Raw genomic sequence first — 21,687 nt, 5'->3', positions numbered from 1 at the left:
TCAAAGAATAGAAGAAAAGAAAAGAAGTGTGTTAGGCATTAACAGAAGCATTTTTTTTGTATTCACCTTCTCCTACAATTTCATTCCATCAATTTTTATATTTTAAAATTAAATTCAATAAGCTTCCTTTATTCAGATGAAATATAAGCGTTCGAGCTACATAAATCACTAGAAAAATAGTCGCGGACACTAATTATCGACATAAATTTAATAGTATTATCAAAGCGCTGGTCTTTTATTTTCAACTCCTTTTTATTTATTCTCTTTTACTTACTACGTATTCCTGTATTTCATGAACACTTATCTTCATAAACCATTTCCTACCAGAAACATAAAACGGGTTTCAAAATCTTAATTTCTAATCAAGACAATGCGAAAGGATCAACGAACCATAACTTTATATACATATTTACAATGTTATACTTTTTAATATTTTTGATTTACAATTAACAATTTAGTAACGAACGAATATTTTTCAAGTGTCGCTTCTGTTTTATTGTACGTGGTTAATGCACCCTAATACTTGACCATATCTTTATACGTACCAGGATGCGCCTCAACTATTCTTATTTGTTTACGTTGTGGGGTTTTTAAAGGGAAGACCACTGCACCGCCAGATATAAAAATGAAATAAACACAAAATGCATTTTATGTGTTAAGATTTGGTAAAACATTAGTAGAATTGGTTCGTGTTATGGTCAACGTCTTTAGAAGTAATGAGATAAAATAAAATCGATACATTTTGAAACTGTAATGTATTTTTTGTAGATATCGGTAAGCGGAAACATAATATTATTTAAATCTATTTTAGACAAGGATTCACCAAAATTCTAAAAAATCACTCTAGTACAAATGCTTCTTTTATCATTCTTTTTAATAGCGAGCATTTCTCAAAATTTTAGTATAGAATTTTTGTTTTACGAAATTGTATGATTCATTCGTCACTTTTTTTATAATATATATAGAATTAATGTATGAGACAAACAAAAAAAAACAGATAGATTTTATTAAAATAATATGTCGTAAGAACTATTTATTTACGAAGTTCGTTTATTTTGAGAAACTCTATTATTACACTATTATTTTATTGTTATGAAGCAAAAGACTAACGCGCTTAGAACATATTTGAATATTATCCTAGAATATTAAATATTAATTGATATTAATATCAACGAAAAGGAAATATGGTTTATGCGAGATCAACGTGAGTACTACCCAGTTAAATATCTTTATAGCCACATAATAAATAGCAAAGGATGGGTACAGAATGTCTGTGATCCCAAACCGCGTGTAAATCACGAATGTCACGACTGTGCTAAAATCCAAAATGAAGTAGCAGAAATAAAATATACAAACTATTACATAATAAATGTTAATAAATAATAAAGAATGCAATGAACGATGAAATTACATAAGTTAATTATAATATTTTTATATAATGTTATTGGTGGCAGGATACTTGTATACGCCTTAGCAACCAATGTACTACATACATACGGTGTAAAACCCGCCATAGTGGCCCAAGTGTGTCGCGTTCCGGGATCATTGTTTTAACTAGCGAGAGATAAATATCTCTCGTCAATCAATACTCTGTCCGCACCCTACTCCACCTAGCGTCAGATGCAATAGGGACACTTTGACATAACCGTACAAAAAAAGAGAAAGTACAAAATTGACAAATAATTATAATTAAATATAAAAAAATCCTTTAGCTTTGTGTTGATCGTTTATTAAAAAATTGTTTTTAAACACTTTAATCATTTCAAACTTCATAGAGATTTGTGACAAGGCGAGTGATTAGAAAACAAAAAAAAACATAAAATCCATAAGCGCGTCTTATTTACGTTTTAACGCTTTATTAGCGATGGGCCTTGATTATTTCGAAAACCATCTAAGAGAGACATAGGACGGCCATTGACGCTACACCATTTTACAAAGACTTGTCAATGTCTGTAAATTTTCATCTAAGTTACGATATTGTATAGAGGATTTGAAAGGAGAATGCCCATTTTTGTATGAGAGTTGGGCTACGCTTGCGTCTGTACAAAACCTTCACAAAACTATGGGGAATATATCTTAATTTTTATACAAATTGAAAACAATTAGATATTCGATGGGAGTTCGGAGTGATCAGAATTTTTATAGCGCGGTTATTTTGAGGTTAAGTATGGACTGCAATAATGTAAGGTAGAAAGTACCTATGTGCCTGATTAAGTTCAATATTGCAGTACCTACTGGTTATTGCTATAAGCGATTAGTGGACGGTCTTTTCACCTAGCTTTAATCGCCCTCATAAGCAGACGCTTATCAGTTGATAGGTCCTAAAATATCTGATAAGACGAAACTCCAATAAAACTTTTAACATATTATGGCGGAATATTAGTTTTTTCACGGAGCATACATATGTTACCTGACCTTTTGTGTATATGTTTTTCTGACTTACGACTTATTCTATTAAATGGATTACCTAATCTTTATTTCCACCTACCATTATCTCACTCCAATATGGCGTCAACACATATTGTAGAATAGATCCAGCTTAGTTTTTATGGCCGGCCTTATGCCTGTCGCCAACCCTATTTGGAGGATTCCGATCCCAGGCAACTCATGTTAAAAATACCGAGATAAAATGTTGCTTGGCCTGGAAACCGAACCCAGGAACTCACTTCACAGCCTGATTAGGCCAGTAGTTATTTATCATAGGGAAGAAAAATAAAACCAGAAATACGAAATCCGATGCATATTTTTATATAGATGTATATTTTTAATAGAGGTATATATTCTTGGCATCCCAAAATAAAAACAAGAATTTAATATAGCTGCAGCACGTTTATATATACTCCTGAAGTGAGTGACTTCTTGCAGCGCTGGTCGGGTCATGTCATGTTGTTGTTGTCTGTGAACCTCTCTATTAGCTGATCTCCAGCAGGAAGCATAAACTCATTTCAGCCTTGAAACCTAAAATATAATGTAGAAGTTGAGTAAACATGTTCAGATTATTATTATTGTTAAACTGTTTTCTTTAGCTAAATATTTCCCACATTGTGGGTATGTTAATAATAATCTACATAACTAACAAACTGGACAGCTTGTCCAAGGAATATACTTGTCTTTGCTGTGGCGCCGCAAAGGTGCACAGTCAATACACGGCCGGGATATGCCGTCTCGATTAACTGTCCTGGATCTAGGCTCTAGACGACATTGTGTTACTTATTAAAAGCCTTCGGTCTCAAAGTTCGAAACGCACACTATACACGTTGTTTTTTAAAAGAGGATTTTTCAACTCAACATTAAAATACACTCCGATCTTTAGTAAGATAAAATATATTAAAATATTTTAATGATTTAACATTCAAACAAATCTAAAGTGTCAAAATGTCATTAATTTCAGTTGCCAGTGTAATAAAAATTTTTACCCATATATTCATTAATTAAAAATAAAGTCCAGACATGTTTTAGCCGACTATTGTATTTCTGTCAATGCAAGTAAAAGTTGCTATTTGTTTGTTTTTTGGAACAATTAATATTTTCTCTTTTTTTTACCCGCTATTTGGAGTTTGGTCATAATTATTAAGTAAAATATATTATTTTATAACAATATATTTGAGATGAATAATATATTTAATACATACATTATAGATTCAAGTACGGGCACATTTATTGTACGTAATATTTACTTTTTTATTCCATTTAAAAAGGGAATTTGTTATGAATTGGTATCAATTCGCCATATTGGCAGTAAATTATCCGGTGTTTCATTTGCAACAATTAAACAACTTTTTTTTTTCATATCTTTTAAACCCCCGTTCGCTTATGACTGAAATAAATATAAATGAAGTAATAATTAAAATGATGATTTTTCGTGAATATTTGGTTAAGACGCATGACTGACGCAAAGATAGCCTGGTTTTGGGCATTGTCCTTTAGCGTACCAATTACTACAAAATTATGAGAAGATAATATATGGACATAAATGATTTTATGAAGATGTCTAACTATATCACACTATCGCCCTCACATTAAAGCCAATATTATAAACAAATGTAATTCGGCATAATATAACATTGTTAATAAAGAACTTGGCCTTGTTTTCCACGTATTTATTACAGCTTCTATTGAACAAGCTGATTAATTGATATATCAGAGTGGCTGCCGATGAATATTTCCTTGAAAACATACGTACGTACATATGTTACGCTAATGTTTATAAACGCGGATGCGAGATCGCGTGCGGACACCGCCCCGACACGCAAACGTTCGTTTTACTGGATCTGTTGCTCTGCGTAATTCATCAGTTTGTTTATGTGAAACGTGTGTGACCTGAAACGAAAATAAATGTTTACACTACTATATTAATTAAATATACATTGATTGAACATTGCCAGTAAAATAACAGCGAGATGCATAGAACTATGAGTGAGAAGTACACCCACAAAATAGGTTACAACAAATATTTTATTACTCATATATAAATTTAAAGAATTCCATTACAATTAATAATAGCTGAAGGCCTAGCGGGACTTTACTGACTAATATTTAGCTCGGACATTAGGATCTGTTTTACTAAGTAGGTTAATTATCTTTTAAAATCATCCAATACCTATTAAAATTAAACTATTATTACGGATTTTATCCCGGTTTTAAAATTTTAGTTTTCTCCTGATATTTCGAAGACTCAAGTGCCATATACCTCTACAAGAACCGGGAGTATCCAAAATAGATTGCAACTGTGCCCTCTCTTATATCGGGCATACAAAAATAAATAAAGGGACCCATGTAAAAGAACATATAGCTGACGTGAAACACCGACGCTCTACGAAGTCAGCAGTCGGTGAACACTCTGAAGGAGGCGCCAATCATTATCGACTAGACAAGCCACAAATCCATGCCAAAGAACACCGATTCTTGCCTAGGATGATTCGCGAGGCTATCAAAATTAAAAAACATCCTAATTTAATAGGGAATTTTATTGAAAGCTTGCACAAGCCAGTTATACATTTAATTAAATCGCAACCCAAAAGACCGGCTGCCAGACTTCAAGACACTGTGAGCTCATTCTGCGTAGATCGGACCACCAAATGTATTGTAAAATGTAGGTAGATACTGTATCTTTGACTTTGGGGATGAACGACACCTCAGTCCCCCCGTGACCATGAAGGCTGCAAAGTCTTCGAAACGTCGGGAGAAAATTAAAATATTAAAACCGCGATAAACCCCGGAAAAATAGTTTAATTTAATGTCTAACATTCGCGTAAACATAAGAAATCATTATGCAAATTCATCCAAGGTAATGATGACAAAAGATATTATTAAATTAGGTTTGCTGCTATGGCATTGTAATATATTAAACAATAAATGCATTGGTAGGTATTTTGACGTTATAAATACGTTTCTGCTATGTATTGTGAATAAAAGACCAAGTTTCAATATTTCCATAGTTTATAAATATGTGGAAATTTTCCTTTGATTGGAGATGTTTCAATTCAAATGTCCCTTAAGAAAAATAAGTGAAGACTGATTTTGTATTTATTAAATATGTAAATCATAATATAAAATACAAAACGAAAATTATTTTCACATAGAGAAGGAGCACGTTGTCCTGCCACAGATCGCATTTTATGTAAACTATCTTTCATCTTTTAAGTCTCGACAATATACCATCAGGTTCAAAATTATCCTATGATTCAAGCTGGAACTAACTAACCTCTCACAAATTATTCCCATACAAAAATATAATCCAAACTGCCGAACTTTACAGTTTATTTTCCAAAATTATTCTTTGATACAAACCATGTCCTGATAATTAGGAGCACAATGAAAAGTAATCAGTCAAACCGGTCGAAAAGTTCTTAAGTGATACTCTTACATACATGTGGCACCCGATGATTAATTATATACATTATTTGATTTTCAAGAAGCATATACCATCCAAAAATAAATATACTATACACAATAAATTATTGGATACTTGGTTTTCGTTTTAAATCTTGTGATTATACAGATCATTAATAATTATGTGCAATAACTTTATGCGGTAACAGAATACTATAGCGTCGCTGTCGATGCGCCGCCAAGTCCTGACAATGATACATGCGTGACGTGTGTCGTTTGAGTCGTCTATAATTTTGCGGCAGTTAATTGGCTTTTTATAATGATTTATATCCAACGTAACGAAATAAAGTTGATTTTTTATGCGATTACCTCAATTAGAAAACTAATATACCGACACAGCGATTGGACACTAGTTTTTTTCATAGTCCTAACTTGCGTATGTCGGTGCTCTGACTAAAATATTTCCGTTCATATTTCAATCAAATAGTTTAATCAACGTTTAAAATTGGAAACGACTTCGGGCATCACCACGTTTCATCCTATGTAACAATTAAGTGATTCCAAAATACTCTATGCAACATGGACCACCCAGGAATGAAGCCTGCTTCTACCATCCTCCTTTATTACTCTGAAAGCTTCCGATAAAAGTAGCCGACTGACTGACTGCAGTTTAAAATTCTTCATAGTGACCATTGACCACGTGACCAAACAAAATATTAAATGAGTGTTTCCATTGCAGAATTACTGTGTACATCGTTTACCGTGTGAGCTAAAATCGTCTCTAGACAAAATTACGTGAATCAACGTAACGAGGAGGCGGGAGCAAAAGAAGGCCCCCGATTTGTAATTTGGATTAATTTATCAGCGATATCTGGCAACTAAGTGCAATTAATACACGTTAATACAGTGATTTCACCGTGTATTAATTGTATATCAGGCACTGTATTGAATAGCAATCTTTATTTATATTCTATACCATTATTTGGCGCTAGATGTACTCTTATGAAAAAAATTAACATAGGTACGCCTAAATCTCCAAAACTCAATGTCTTCTTCCTCATAGTAATAAATTTACATCATCCTTAAATTTCATTAATTAAATGCGTTTCGTTCTAATGGTATTAGATATGAGAATCCTATATTACTGATGTTAAATTTATAAGAAGCGAAAAATAAAGGAAAAATAAATATTTTATTACTCTTAATTTTCACTCTAATTTAAAGCTTATATCGTTATTTATAATATAATAATTATTGTACTATTATTATGGTAGTGGAGTGTCGCCGATGCGTCCAGCCGGTCGGTGCAATACGAATGTGTCGATACGTGCGTCGCGAGGATTCTTTCAGCCGTGAAAATGAATGTTATAAATAAACAGGCGCACTGCGAAAATTATCATATGGTCTTGAAGGCCAGTGCGGTTTCAACAAGTGTTAAGGAAATTTTGGAGAAAAAAGTTGAACTAATATTAGTCCCACGGCCGTCAACAGCTGGAGACGGCAATGGATTGGTTGAAATTGGTCGGTATCATACGGATATTCATGAATTTCTGTATCGTGCGTGTGGTGACGTTCAGTGAAAACTATGGATTGTGTACAAAGTGATTCCATTTTTAGTGGCATATTTGTGTTCGTGAACTTCAGCTAAAAGTTATTGATTGGTAAACGTTCTATGTTCCAAGATAGTCAAAATTGTCTTACTTTCTAAAGCATTAAGCAGCGTATAAATCAGATACCATTTTATACAAAACTTTAATATAAACTTTTAAACGACTGCAGTGGTTATCAAACTTCCATGCAAGATTATTGCAATTGATTTAACAAAGAAATTATGCACAATATCACAATGTTGATACAAAAAAATAGACATTAAAATTGTTTTCTACTCATAAACTTAAATGACAATATTACCTCACTATTTTCTGCTAGTTTACTAAAAAATAGCATTAAAAGCAAACTGTTAACTTTTAACTCTTGTGCAATATTAATAAATTAAATGATTGAATTTGGAAAAATGTTAATTAAAGAATTAGTTTACATTAAATAAATTAGCCTGTAGCTATATTTATCATTAAAATTATGTTGATAAAGTAAAATAACTTATTAGTTTACATGAGTTTAAAAATTTATAAATTTTATTATCAATGTGTTCCTGATCCATAGGTACAATGATCAGCACAAAGTTTTTGTATATACCTAATACCTTGTTTTAAATTGATTAGTTATAATTTCCAACAGTTGCCAAACCTAGTGTTTTACTTACCTTTATGTTAATTCGCTTAATTAAATTAATGTTATGTACTTAGTGGTAAAATTTCAAACAGACAGCGCATTGTTCCACTATAAGTAATCTTTTCATTTCTCATTGGACCTAGAGACAATATAGAGAAAATATTTAAATAGTAATTATATAAGTAAAGTATTTTCCTTTGATCACTTACATATAAGCTACAAATTCTAGACGACTAATGACACCCGCGTAACGTCAATATAAAAAAACCTTTCGTCTTCAGGGTTAAAATGCGTTGCTTATCGATTGTATGTTTCTAAACTTTAATTTAAATAATCCATTGTTTTCAATATTTAGAAAAACATTGCTCCATCATTTATCGCAAATGAAAAGCTGAATTATTATTAAATCGTTTTAAGATTATTTCGTATTTGTTGCAGTTCGCTCTTTTGGTTGCTGTTGCTTCCATTCATGTTACGGCAGAAGGACCTAAGTAAGTACTAGGATAGCCAATTAATTTATTTTAGTGTAATTGGAATGTGGAAGATATAGTTATTTAATATTAAATATAATATGTTCCCAAATTCATATAAATATTTTATTGACGCTTGCGGAATGAATTCATTAATAAAGAATTTCCGTTAGTTTTAAAGTATGTTTCTCGCAGCTAGAAGGTATGTTATGAGTTAGTAAAACATATTCGAGTACATTTTTTATACTAGTTTCGATTTTAATCATCTAATTACTGCGAAGGTACTTTTATTTTTAAATCCACAAGCAAAGCGATGGAAACTGTAAATGTTCAATGTCAGTGTGCCGCCCGTTGTGCCATAATTGTTGTGTTTCACCGCTGCGCTAATTGCATGAACGTTGAACTCGAAAAGGTAGGGACTCGACTCCACCAGGCGACTAATCATCGCCCATTGCCTAGAAAGTGCGAATTTTTCAACGGTACATCGCTTGACGGCTTATTATGTTAGAAAATAAGCGGCACTAATCAAAATTGTTAATCATCGCTTAACATTACGTTGATCGTTACTATACGCACGTCACTGCGCACTGTCACTGAATACATGTTGGCGAGGGTGACGGACTAGAGCGTTCGTGGCGATACGCGTGTGCAACGTCGCTGCGTCGCCGCTCATCGAGAGGGAAAGCCGCTACCGCGTCATGTTTTATGCCAATGACTCTGCACTAGACGGAACAACTTCATAGCAAAAACATATTCACGAAGCGTGCAATCGAATTGCTGTTACTTATGAATACAGCAATAAATAAGTATTTATTTTGTTTCAGGAAAAAGATCCGCATACATTTACCACAAAAGGTGAAACACATTCATCATCACAAAAAGATATATATCACGAATCATCCTGCGTCTTCGCAGTATGCGCCGGCATACATGCCCAGTGCTGAAGGGGCGGTGGCAGTGCCAACTAACGTCGCCCTGCCAGCGGTAACGAATATCGTGCCGTTAAACTCAATTGAAGTGTATGATGAGACCCAAGGTCGTGTGCCTGGGATGTTGGCGGCGTCATCTAAACTTTTGCCCCTATACCGTGCGCGAGGTTACTACGGCCCTCCACCGACTGAATGGGATGACCAAGAGTATGATTTGGCTCCCCCGCCGGAACAGACAGAACATTCGTATGTTCCGACTGCATTCTCAGCACCTTCCGGAGCGGCGGCAGCCCCATCTAATCATCCACCCAAGCGAGTTAAAGTAGTAAAGGTCAATGAACAACCACGCAAAAAGGTCGGGCGGAAGACGAAACCGAAGAGGGTTGTTATACGTGGACGGCCACAGCCGGAAGAGGAACATCCGGTGTCGACATTTCACGAACAGTTTTATTCTGACCTGGACGGGTCTGGGACTATAAGAAAAATTAAGAAACCGCAACGAGTTGAAAAAATAATCGACGGTGATACCGAACACATACACACATACAGCGAAGAGCATATCCACAAGTTAGTTTTCGACGACGGGTCTACTCAAATAACCAGTATGGTCGGAGTAAGCCCTGTTAACGGTATTTCTGCACTTTCCGCGCCGCACCCATTAATGCCTATGAAGAAGCCACAAACGCTACTGGCTTATCCATCGGATGCGTTAGCAGAATTTGCCTCCATAGGTTCCATGGGAACGCCATCTCATCTGGAATACGCAGCTTATAACCCCCGTGAAGTTACACATGATCACATTTTCCACGATCACGGGGAGATTCCTCCGGACATGGACGTAGTTAGAGATCCTCTATCAATACCTCCAAAGGTTTCTTATAACAGTCAAGGATTACGCATTGGGGGGGTGCCGAAATTAGTCAAAAATAAATATTCCCATAAATACACAAAGCCCACAAAGCCAACAGGTGTAAAAGATTATTCTTACTACGAAAATATGTATAATCCATACAACAGGATACGAAACATACAAAAACCAACGAATTCTCCACCACATTATGGGGCTTCAACGGAAATGAATGTAGACGATTACAGACCTTTACCATCGTTTAAATTTAAAGATAAGGGATATTCGAAACCGCGTAATGTAGTTCCAGCACTTTATTTCAACAGTGGGAAACAAGTGACTGATTATCGACAACAGGAGGCGAGTGTCCCTGCACCTTTCTCTGTATCCTCTACAATAGTACATGATTACAAGCCCAAACCATATCACGGGCACTTTACCGGTCCAGCTGGGTTCACAAAGTATCAAGATCCATTATTAAATTTCAAAGATAATAGTTATTCCAACAACTTTGGATATGACACTTACGCGTCACCATCAGCTATCGTATATAACACAAATGAAGAAAGAAACGAGAATCCATCATGGATGTATCAAGGGAAAAGAGGGAAAAAGAAATCTGTTTCAACACAGAATATTAATTTTGGAGGACTAGATCATCACACTACAGTTGATCATCTGGAAGATTCTGGTATCTCGGCTATATCAATGAACGATGGTTCTCCAACTGCTTTAGAACATTATAATGAGTATGATCAACCGAAAATACCAGATTATGTCACGTCTACACCATTTACGATAAAAGAAACATCGCCAGTTCATCCCTACTATTCAGCCATGGCAGTAAAGGCGTTAAATGGTGACCAGTTGTCGGTAGCGGAGGCATCAAACAACAACTTCCAGTATGCTGAAGCACCCAATCTGTCAACTACGCCCTTCCCGTCGTCTCTAGCGACGACAACTAGTCAGCCACCAGAACGTTATGAAGTTCAAAGTACGGAAGCTTTGGTGACAGAGCCAATTGATTACATGACTGATACAAGGCAAAGGCACAGACAAAAGGATAAAAACTTTGACATTCACAAAGATCACAGACAAAAATATCCTACGGCGGAACTAAACCCCCAGAGCAAAGATTTTAGTTTACCAGTAAAGCCAATGCCCACACGCACAATACTGAATGGGCCTAATTATTCGTATAAGAACAACGAAGAATCATCAAGTACAATGGGTACTCTGAAGTACGGTGATAAAATTTAAAACAATAAAAGTGAACAAGTCAGAGTTTAATCAATTATTCTTAAACTACAGGTGAACTAAAATGAGACTGATGAAATCTAAAAACTGTTCCTTCTCCTATGATTTAGTTTATTATTTATTAAGAAATGTTATAGCTAAAGTAATCATGTCTGATTATTAGCTATATATAAAATGCGAACGACAATCGCATTTGTGCATTTCATACGAATATTTAAGCAAATTGACAGAATAAAAATACAAATGTAAATAAAATGAATGATACGAATTTCAATAGGCGCTTTATTGTTCTTTAAAAATACTCTAGAGGTTACAATTTGAAAATAGTTCAACATCAGAGTATATTGATCAAAGTAAGTATGACAAAAGATTATTTTTATTATAAACCGTATTACCATGGTGAGATTGTAAGCATGTCATTCGTACTTGAATGAATAAATATTAAAAACTGAACCCAATTAAGTCGGACTGTTTATTGAGAATATAAACAGTGAACAAATTTAGGAATATTATAAGTAATATGAACCACCATAGTTGAATCGTTGCTCCTATTGTCCATACAATATTTTCCGTGAATATTTTAAATAATTTCTTAAGCATTAAAAAGTATGCAACTTAAACCATTTATGATTAATGTATACCGGTACATCACAATATATTTTTTTATATCTCCATGTTAAGCGTCTTCTACTAAATTTTATTCCTAATATTTTATAAATTTAAACTCACTAATCATCCATAACTAATTATCAATATAAACAAATGAGACAAGACAACACAGATAGAGTAACCTTACTTAAAAGGCATTTACTTTACTTCTTAAAAAAAAAACAAATCAATTACTTATACATGACGTGTATAAGTGCGATTTGAAGTTGTAAATTTGTTCAACTACTTTTGTGTTTAACTGTACATGGAGGAACTACTATGGGAAGTGCGAGCTGCGATCTGCGAGTGAAGGGCGCGCCGGGTGCAGTTATATAACAAACAGGTACTCAAGATCCTATCGAATCGCACGCTGAGATTAACAACACTTTACGTAAGAAAGTTCGTAGTAGATGGGAACAAATGTGTTCTTGCTCATTTACAACCATCCGTTGTAAAACATAATGAGTGTTTATCTACTTAGCAACTCAATAAAATAGCATAGAAAACACATGTCAATGGCATTGAATAACAATCTTATTTGAATGTTGTATTATTACTACTAAGAACCCCCACAAAATTGGACATTCATATACGTATATTAATCCTCAAAAACGAAATAATTTCCTTAAACAGCTTTCGCCGGAAGAAGCCGTCGTAACAATTATTAACCCAGAAACGAAGTGGACGGTAAATCATACCCAAATGCATGTTGTTTTACGTAAGTATAGTTATAGAACCGTCAGTCATAAATCATTGCTACATTTTTATATAAATCCATGGTCCAGTGCCGCAGTGTGCAGTTTGTTTGTTAAAGCCTTAAAAAAAACGGCACGATAACCGCAAAATGTTTAGAAGCTGTATCTTCGAAATCTATAATACTTATGAAAAAAGAATTTACATTATATGTCTGCCATATGTTACCTTTACTTTGGCTGTCTAAATTTTTGGATAATTTGGATTCGTTAATTTTATAATGGAAATTCTTTAATCCGTCCGAATCTCTTCCTAAAGTATTTAAACCAACTTGAAACTATTGAACACATTTTTAGGAAAATTAGTATGGAGATGGTTTAAGACTCGGGGAAAGACAAAAGCTACTTTCTATCCGGGTAAAATATATAGGATTAAGTCGCGAGCACTTTATGTAATATTCCCAGAACAGAAACTAGACGCCTGCATATTGGTGGACGCAGAATGAGGAGAGCGGAGAACCGAGCAACGGGGCGCGCTCTAGGGGAGGTCTAGATGAGATGAGAGATATTTTTTTTTATTTAACTAATATCTATATCATAAGAATATTAATGTAATATAAGATTTCAGTTGATCTAGATATTTGAATGATTTGTTCTGATTTTTTTATCAAGATACCCATAAATTATGTTAACCCGAAATTATTTTTTATTCGTTTTTTTTTTCTTTTTTTATTTTTAGGTGCATGATAAATTAAACACTCGCTCACGTAATTAACCGGGTCCTCCAGAAGTGGTCGATCTCATTCAGGCGGTTAATCATAAAAAGCTAAATAATTTCTGCAACTACTATAAATAAATAATCTTCCATATTTGTTTGGGGGCTTTGGGGTTTTTAAAGTTTTAAGCAAATTTTATTTGTTAGGTGTCATATTAAACAGCTAATATAGATAGTACTCATTTTATTACCATTTATTTGCCAGCACCGGTTTGAATGTGACTTTTGTATTTGGCTGTCTTGTACATTTATGAAACAGAAGTTGTGAAACAAGGAAATAGGCTCTGTAAGGATTTTTGTGTCTCTAACCCCTATTTTAGTGTAATAAGGACTAACTAAAATACTTGATTATTTTGCCTTTAACCAAGAACTAACTATAAATTCTATTTCAACATGCAGAATAATATTATTGAGCTAAATCAGAAATTTATTAACAATTTTTTTGGAAATATTCGACACATTGCTTAAAAAACTACAATTAGATAACCAGGTAAGAGAATATTGAGGAGAAGATTTTAATATCAAATAATATTTTATAAATATTTTGTGGAAAAATCATTCGGACATTTTAGCAATAAAACACTTTTATAGTATAACATTTTTTTATAGATATAATTAAATAATCTGTATAAAATAAAGCAACAATAACTTAAAGTATGTAATATACTATTTACAATAACAAGTTGTACTATAAACTGGATGAGTAGTCCATATTAATAATAAGAAGATTATGACTTAGTTGGCTTAGAACCACCACGAATGGCTTACTTTCTTCTGTGGTACGGGCCGCCTCCGTGGCCAGCTCCTATTGCGTTGGTATAACTGTCGCCGCCAAAACTACCATGACCACCGTGACCTCCACCAAGGTCACCTAAACTGAATCCACCATGACCTCCTCCATGGCCACCCCCAAAGCCTCCTCCGTGTCCACCGTCGCTTCCATGTCCGCTTACGACGACGCTATAACTGTCTCCTCCATGGCCACCAAAGCCGCCTCCATGATCGCCGCCCAGGGATCCTCCTCCGCCTAAGCTATAGCTGTCAACGCCGAGGTCGTGACCGCCGCCGCCACCGCCGCCGAAGGAATCGTAACTGCTGTGAGTTGAATAACTGTCGTGGCCGCCGCCACCACCAAAACCATGACCCCCAACGCTGTAACTGTCATGTCCACCTAACCCAACACCGAGGCCACCGCCTATTCCACCGCCATGGTCGCCATGTAAGTCATTGCTGTCATGAGCTCCTATGCTGTAGCTGTCATGTCCTGAGAATCCACCGCCACCACCGCTGTAACTATCATGACCTCCAGATGAAAATCCATGACTTCCGTAGCCACCATCAATACCGTCGCCGCCATGATCATGTCCTAATCCTGAGTCGTGGCCTCCACCAAATCCTCCGCTGTGACCGCCGTCGTAACCACCGCCGAACCCGCCTCCATGTCCGCCGCCAAATCCGCTTCCATGGCCTCCGCCAAATCCGCCTTCAAGGCCACCGCCGTGTCCACCTCCGTGGCCTCCGCCAAAACCGCCGCTATGATCGTCTCCAAGACCGCCGTGACCACCATATCCACCACCGTGGCTGCCGCCGAATCCACCGCCCAGGCCTCCGTGGCCACCTCCAAAATCATGTCCTCCGTGGCCACCTAAAAAGTCGCCACCACCATGTCCACCCAAATCAAATCCACCGTGTCCACCTCCTAAATCATGGCCACCGTGACCACCGAAGTCGTGTCCGCCTCCGCCATAGCCTCCTCCAAAGCCGCCACCGAATCCACCGCCATGTCCTCCGCCATGGCTTTTGAGATGGTCCGCAAAGCCTCCATGAAGATGATCGGCAAATCCGCCACCGTGGCCACCCCCGCCTCCTCCTCCGCCGTGGCCACCTCCTCCGTAACCTCCAAAACCTCCTCCTCCACCGACATGACCAATATCTTCATGATGTTCATGGACTACAACTTCCTTTGAGGAATGATGTTCTTCAGGTATGTGGACACGAATGTGGACACTGCAACAGAAATATTTCGATATTAATCACAGAATAAAGCATATTTATTTGTTCGCTTAGATAATAAACCACAATACACAAGTTATAATGATCTTATCTTAAAGCCAGCAGTCAAACTAGTTATAAGAGAAAATAAATTATAAGGGTAATTTGTTGTCATAAAACAATAGGTCGGTTTCCACCTTTTACCGTAATGAAGAGAGGCGTGAGAATGTCATGTAGAAATCTTAAACGTATTACTCCATAACTGTTCTTATGCTCGTCCCATGCGGCGTAACTAATTGTAATTCAAAATAACGACAATCATCAAATTATATGAACCTGGGTCGGATGGATGAGACATCAGACACATAATATTAATAACATGGGAATGTAATTATACTAACTGTTCAGTTCCAAAAGTCGCAAAGCAGACGCCAACGCAAGCCAGTAGAAAGCAGCTCAGCTGAAATAATAACAGTAAACAGTCATTTAGTTTACATAGCAAAGATATACTATAATTTCGTTCAATTCAAACTAATGTTCTACATGAAATTGAAAGTGGCCGAGCGACTTATGCCTACATAATGGTATTTCTTGTTCATAACGGCACAAGTACTGCATGTAGAGACATAATTGATAGTACCCGCGCGGTTACATAACTGATCTTCACTCAGAAATAAGTTGCAATTGATGTGCAAAACTTTAAGGAAAATGTTAAGTGTTAAGATGTTAACCTTATAAATGTCAAATTGTTTTTTATTTATTTGAATTGACCAACATTTATAAATACAATTATTGTATAAAATAGAATTCGTTTGCAACTATCATGGATATAAATCTCAAAGAACAATATTGTTAGTTCGTTTTCTAGCGTTGTTAATTCTTCAAGTATTTTATTAATTCTTCATAATAAAAAAAAACATGTATCACTAAATAGAATTTTTTCTATATTCACAATTCATAATTATCACCACCCATCCACTTGCATGGGTGTGCGAAGCTGTAACAAATTCGCTTTCTCGCGTAAAGTGTGAATGTTACTCACGGCTATGGTAGAAGCCATGACACAGGGGAGCAAGCGTACTATGACTTTGCGACTGCCTCTTCCGCACCACAGTTTGCTGCAAAACCAACGAACGTAACTACTCTTATGACGCTCAGGCCTCGCGTTAGCCTTTTATATGACAGTGAATGTCCCCAACCCCTACTCCGACGGTTAAAAAATATAATCACAATAAAAAAATCAGTAATTAATAATAAAATGTAAATAAGGATGCGGAAGATGCATAATAGCTATACCTGTGTTCTTACCTGCTGTTTGTTATGTTATGATCAAATAAAATCGAATCGATGCTTTTGTCACTTTTTATTCTTATTGTATTGATATCGAGCTTTGATAACAATTTACGATGTTGACGTGGGACTGTAAGCATTTAGATGTTCTTTATAGCATAACTATAAAGAACATCTAAATGCTTACGGGCAATTCTGTAGCCTAGATTCATTGTAGCTATAACTTTATATATATTTATTTTTATATAAGAATAAATAGAAATTAAAAACAAAATATCCGTTCCGCATCCGCTTGTAGATCCAGGTGCTTATAAAATCGTCGGCGATTAATTGTAGGGACAATTGCATCTCACCTCATGTTATCACAAAAACCGAGTATCTAAACATATTGTCATGTGTCGACAACTTACTGGTGGCCATTGTGGTGCAAAAGAACACGTAACTTAATGGAGGAAAGCTTTTCAAGTCAATTGTTCCAACACATGATTTCCTTGTATATTATTAAACGATAGTTGTACAACTACACTTTTTCACGTTGGAATTGTTTCTTCGTCGTCTTAAGCATTACGTGGACTCAAAACACTACATAATATATATTTCCGAGAGTCCATTGCGAAACATATATCCCATATTTTTAAATATTTATGTAAAAAGTAGCTTTTTAAAAGCTATTACTGGTTCTCTGTCCTACCAGAAAACTGACGCATTGTGTGTAAAAAATTTACATAGGTGATAATTGTATGATAATTAAGGAAACTCATATTAATTATTCTCTGGCTTTGAAATTGTCTCGTCAAGTGTTAAGTTCTACCAATAGGTACCCTTCTAGGATAGGCTTAAAAAAAACGATCGTGACGTGGCAGCTACTGGGGTTAAAAGGTATTCTATGTCTACAGTGTGACATAATTATATATCAGATACTATGGTAATAATGTTTGCTAGTATGCGCAGACGCAGTGGCGGCACTGATGCTGTCAATGATATAACGTCGATAAATGATTGACTTCAGAGTTCGGAAGTCTATCTTAATTCTAGGATCATACGAATATTCCAGGACAATATTCCTACGACATTTAGTCAAGAACATTGTCTATAAGTTAAAAAAAATAAGTCCTAAAAATGTAATCATAAAGTTAAACAAATTAAAATGGTAACGGCTATTTACACGGCTATTTATTTTTATTTATTTATTTTAAATTTGTAAAAATAAAACGGTATCTACTTATATTATAAGAGGCTAGAGCATATAGCCACTCATTTTATCATCTCGTGAATTGGGAACAAACAACTCAGTAATTGACTTGATTGACACTTGTTCTTATGAACAGCAGAAAACGGGAACATAATTTTACTGAAACTGTGACTTCAAATTTAATATTATTAAATTTGAAGTTCACAGTCAGATATAATAATCAAATATAATGATCAAATATAATAATACCAGGAGAAAATATCATGATATAATTATTATAATACAACAAACAATACAAAATCTTGCCTTTGTTTAGGCAGGATGACATATTAAATCAAAGCTTTAAATTCAGGTAACAATTATATGAATTCACGTTTGCTCCACAGTGTGCTGTTATGTCTAACTGATTTTTGTTCGCAGCTCTGCCCGTGTTTGTGGGTTTCCTCAGTATAAAATTGCTTATGCCGTAATAATATAAACTTATACAGCTTCCTATCAGTAACACTAAATAAAAACGAGTAACCAAATACGGATCAACAGTCAATAGATTAAATGAACGACTTTCGCCCAATTATATCCTCATGCCAAGGTTTTTAAATTATGTTCACTTGAATTGTTATTATACATCCAACTAAGAAATACTACAAAAGTATCTCTTACATAACTTATTAAGCGCAGACAGAGATCGATAAATATGCATAATATTACTCGATAGATTGTTTACGCTTGTCAATATTACATCATGTGTATGAAACTAAAAAGTCAGTTTGTTGATTCATAACTACGTGTGCCAGATTGGAATGATTACACTCGAAACTATTTGATACAATAATAGCCACAAAGTGAACAACCTGTTTATGCACCTAGATTTACTTATCTATAAAAAAAATTGCAGTGTTACCATTTAACATTTGCGATTTCTAAATAAGCAAAAATGTTTTTTTTTTTTTTTTTTTTTGGTAGAATTAAGACTATTTCCTTTTTCACAACTTAGAAAAAGTTTTTCTCTCGTCCTCTAATTGGCAGAGATTTTGTTTACCCATTGTCAGGGGAAAGTAGGCACAAATTTCAACTAAAAGTAATTTGTCCATTTTTGTATAGGTACTATAGTGTGTCATGTCAATCTCCTTCAATTATTGTACTAAGCGTAAAATTATCTACTAACTACCTATTTTCCATACTTTGTTTATTTCCAATGCACTTCTATTATCAGTAATCGTAATTTTAACTCACTCCCCCAGAGGGAAAATAATCTTGTTCGAATATATCTATGTATACCTACATGTAGGTCCATTGCTTTTGCACATTATGTACCTTAAACGGTTTGATGGATTTACAATATAAACATAATACGCAATTTCTTTAGTTTCCTATAAATTGTAGAATTAACAGTGATTCAAAATTAAGTCATTATACAATTTATTGAAATATGCTCCTGTATATTTACATAAAGAAATAAAATCACTCCATAAATAGAAATAAATTCTGGGGCAATCGGGTAACATTTTGGAAATATCATAATTAATTAAATAAGAAATTCCATACTCCGTTTGTTGAATATGCACCCACGCAGAAAACATCGGTTTCATAATACTGAAGACGAGAATGCCAAACATAGCTGTGAATTGTTACTTGTGCCAAATCTAAAAGCGCGATTTTTATGTAAGTGGATAGTCATAATATGTTCAGTATCTTAAATTTAGAGTTTATAAATGCATTAGCTATATTTAATTATAATAAAAGCATTCACCAACTTTTATTATAACGTGATGTTTAAGCATATTCCGCTTAATCACAATATAAAAAACACATAAGGTGACTAATTTGTCAACTACCAACGCGGAAAAGTACCCAAAATAAAATCCATAATTCAAAGTTATTTACAAAAAAAAAACGCTAACTTTTTAATCTGATTAAAATATGAATGAAATTAATCACATTCCATCGATGTTATGATCAAAAAGGTATCAAAAAACTTGTAAAGCAGAGCAGTAACTTTTACTCTAGTGTCACGTTACACAAGCAAAACATTGGTTAAAAGTTATGAAGTAACATAACGTAAGAAATGCGCAGATACAATTATGATGGTAACGTTCGTAATCATAAACGGATGCTTTAACGATTAATAAAAAGCGGTCAAGCGGTCACCTCAAGCAGTTGCGCTGCAGACGCGCTCGGCTCGAGTGGACACGAACTGAATGCAAAAGCATTAGATGATGCCATAAACGATCTCACTAGGTGCTATCGCAATTAAGCAGATTCGTCACGCAATCTTATACCAGACTATCACACTGATATGGAGTGTGCATGCAACTCTACGTAAAGAGCAGTTAATATGGCACTCGCATTGCTTTAGATACGCGACATCCTTGGCTCAAGAATTGGTTCTTGCAAAATAGGATGTCCCATTTGAACGCTCAGCTTTATTTTTATGTCCTACTTAAAATACCAAGCAACAACCACGAGTATTAAAACAATGTGTTTAGATATTTTGTATTAATTTAGTGTATTCAAAAAATAATATTGTGTTCTTTATATGTTTAGTTCCTAGTGGCTTATTTATAATGATTAAGTAAACATACTATACATACAACGGCAGATACATCCTCGACTATATCAAAAAGAATATAATCACTACGTTTTAAATTCCTTATGCCACTCAAAAAAAGGTACCAAATCATTGGTACCGAGTAAATCATAATATTTATTATCAGTATCTTTCCGAACGATTTTGAGCGTGATGAGCTCATTATTCAATCAAAGACATCCACTCAATCGCTCTGTGATACGTTGTCATTGACCTTTAGATTAATTATTTTATATAACTTAATAAAAAAGAGAAAAACACAATGTAGGTGTACGACCTGATAATTGAGATGTTCCGACACGACCGATTAAGCGATTCTCATTCTTATTTCTTACTACCGCTTCATTTGAATAGCGCAAGATGAATGGTTCCTCGGTGCATCTCCAAGAATCATGATAGAAGATTTCTCAGTGTGTTTATAACAAAAATAATTATGTATGGCTACGATTACGTGAGTACGTTCACTTTTATTTTTAGAGAGGGGAAGTATCCGGCGCAGGTGATGTTATGCAACGTGCCCTGCGCCCGCGCGGACTTGTGACCTCTACGGACATTACTTATATTATACTTCCCACACGTTATTAACTTATTATACACAAATCGTCAATCTACAAAAAGCGCTAATTTAAAACTTAAATACCAAACTCGGAATTAAGATTATACCAAATTCTTGCTGAATTAAAAGTTGGGACATACAGCGCAAGCATTGTTCTAATTCTATGTAAAAATTACAAATCATTTTAAAACGTAAGCTTTTAAAAAAAATAATCTGTCGCTTTTCGAAATCGCGTAACTGGTCGACAATTTAAAATTTTTGAGACGAAATTAGTCGCAATATCTTAGTAAAATGTCTTTTAGCATTACTCATGTAAGTAATAGTGAAAACGTAACGTGAAATTATGCTATAGCTGTAATATATGATGTAACTTTTTTATAAAACAAAA

At 34.8% G+C, this 21,687-nt stretch overlaps 2 protein-coding genes across 2 annotated transcripts; one reads left to right on the top strand and one right to left on the bottom strand.

Moving 5' to 3' along the window:
• The first annotated feature begins 7,226 nt into the window (after positions 1–7,226).
• Positions 7,227–11,826, top strand: LOC115447994. Its single transcript, XM_030175291.2, has 3 exons — positions 7,227–7,353; positions 8,503–8,555; positions 9,359–11,826. Exons 1-3 carry the CDS (start codon positions 7,336–7,338, stop codon positions 11,568–11,570), a joined length of 2,283 nt encoding a protein of 760 aa, XP_030031151.2. The 5' UTR covers positions 7,227–7,335; the 3' UTR covers positions 11,571–11,826.
• Positions 11,827–14,274: 2,448 nt separating this feature from the next.
• On the bottom strand, positions 14,275–16,819 carry LOC115447995 (glycine-rich cell wall structural protein). The gene is made up of 3 exons (XM_030175292.2): positions 16,717–16,819; positions 16,076–16,134; positions 14,275–15,689 (listed from the first exon to the last, which is right to left on the bottom strand). Exons 1-3 carry the CDS (start codon positions 16,732–16,734, stop codon positions 14,447–14,449), a joined length of 1,320 nt encoding a protein of 439 aa, XP_030031152.2. The 5' UTR covers positions 16,735–16,819; the 3' UTR covers positions 14,275–14,446.
• Positions 16,820–21,687: the final 4,868 nt, after the last annotated feature.

Source organism: Manduca sexta, chromosome 27, assembly GCF_014839805.1.
Source record: "Manduca sexta isolate Smith_Timp_Sample1 chromosome 27, JHU_Msex_v1.0, whole genome shotgun sequence".
Taxonomy (NCBI): domain Eukaryota; kingdom Metazoa; phylum Arthropoda; class Insecta; order Lepidoptera; family Sphingidae; genus Manduca; species Manduca sexta.
The sequence above is the reverse complement of the archived record's forward strand: the minus strand, read 5'-3'. Positions and strand labels throughout refer to the sequence as shown.

Coding starts and splice junctions, on each gene's coding strand:
- LOC115447994 (XM_030175291.2), top strand. Junction 8,556..9,358: donor GTTACGGCAGAAGGACCTAA/GTAAGTACTAGG, acceptor ATTTTGTTTCAG/GAAAAAGATCCGCATACATT.
- LOC115447995 (XM_030175292.2), bottom strand. Junction 15,690..16,075: donor GCGACTTTTGGAACTGAACA/GTTAGTATAATT, acceptor TTTCTGTTGCAG/TGTCCACATTCGTGTCCACA.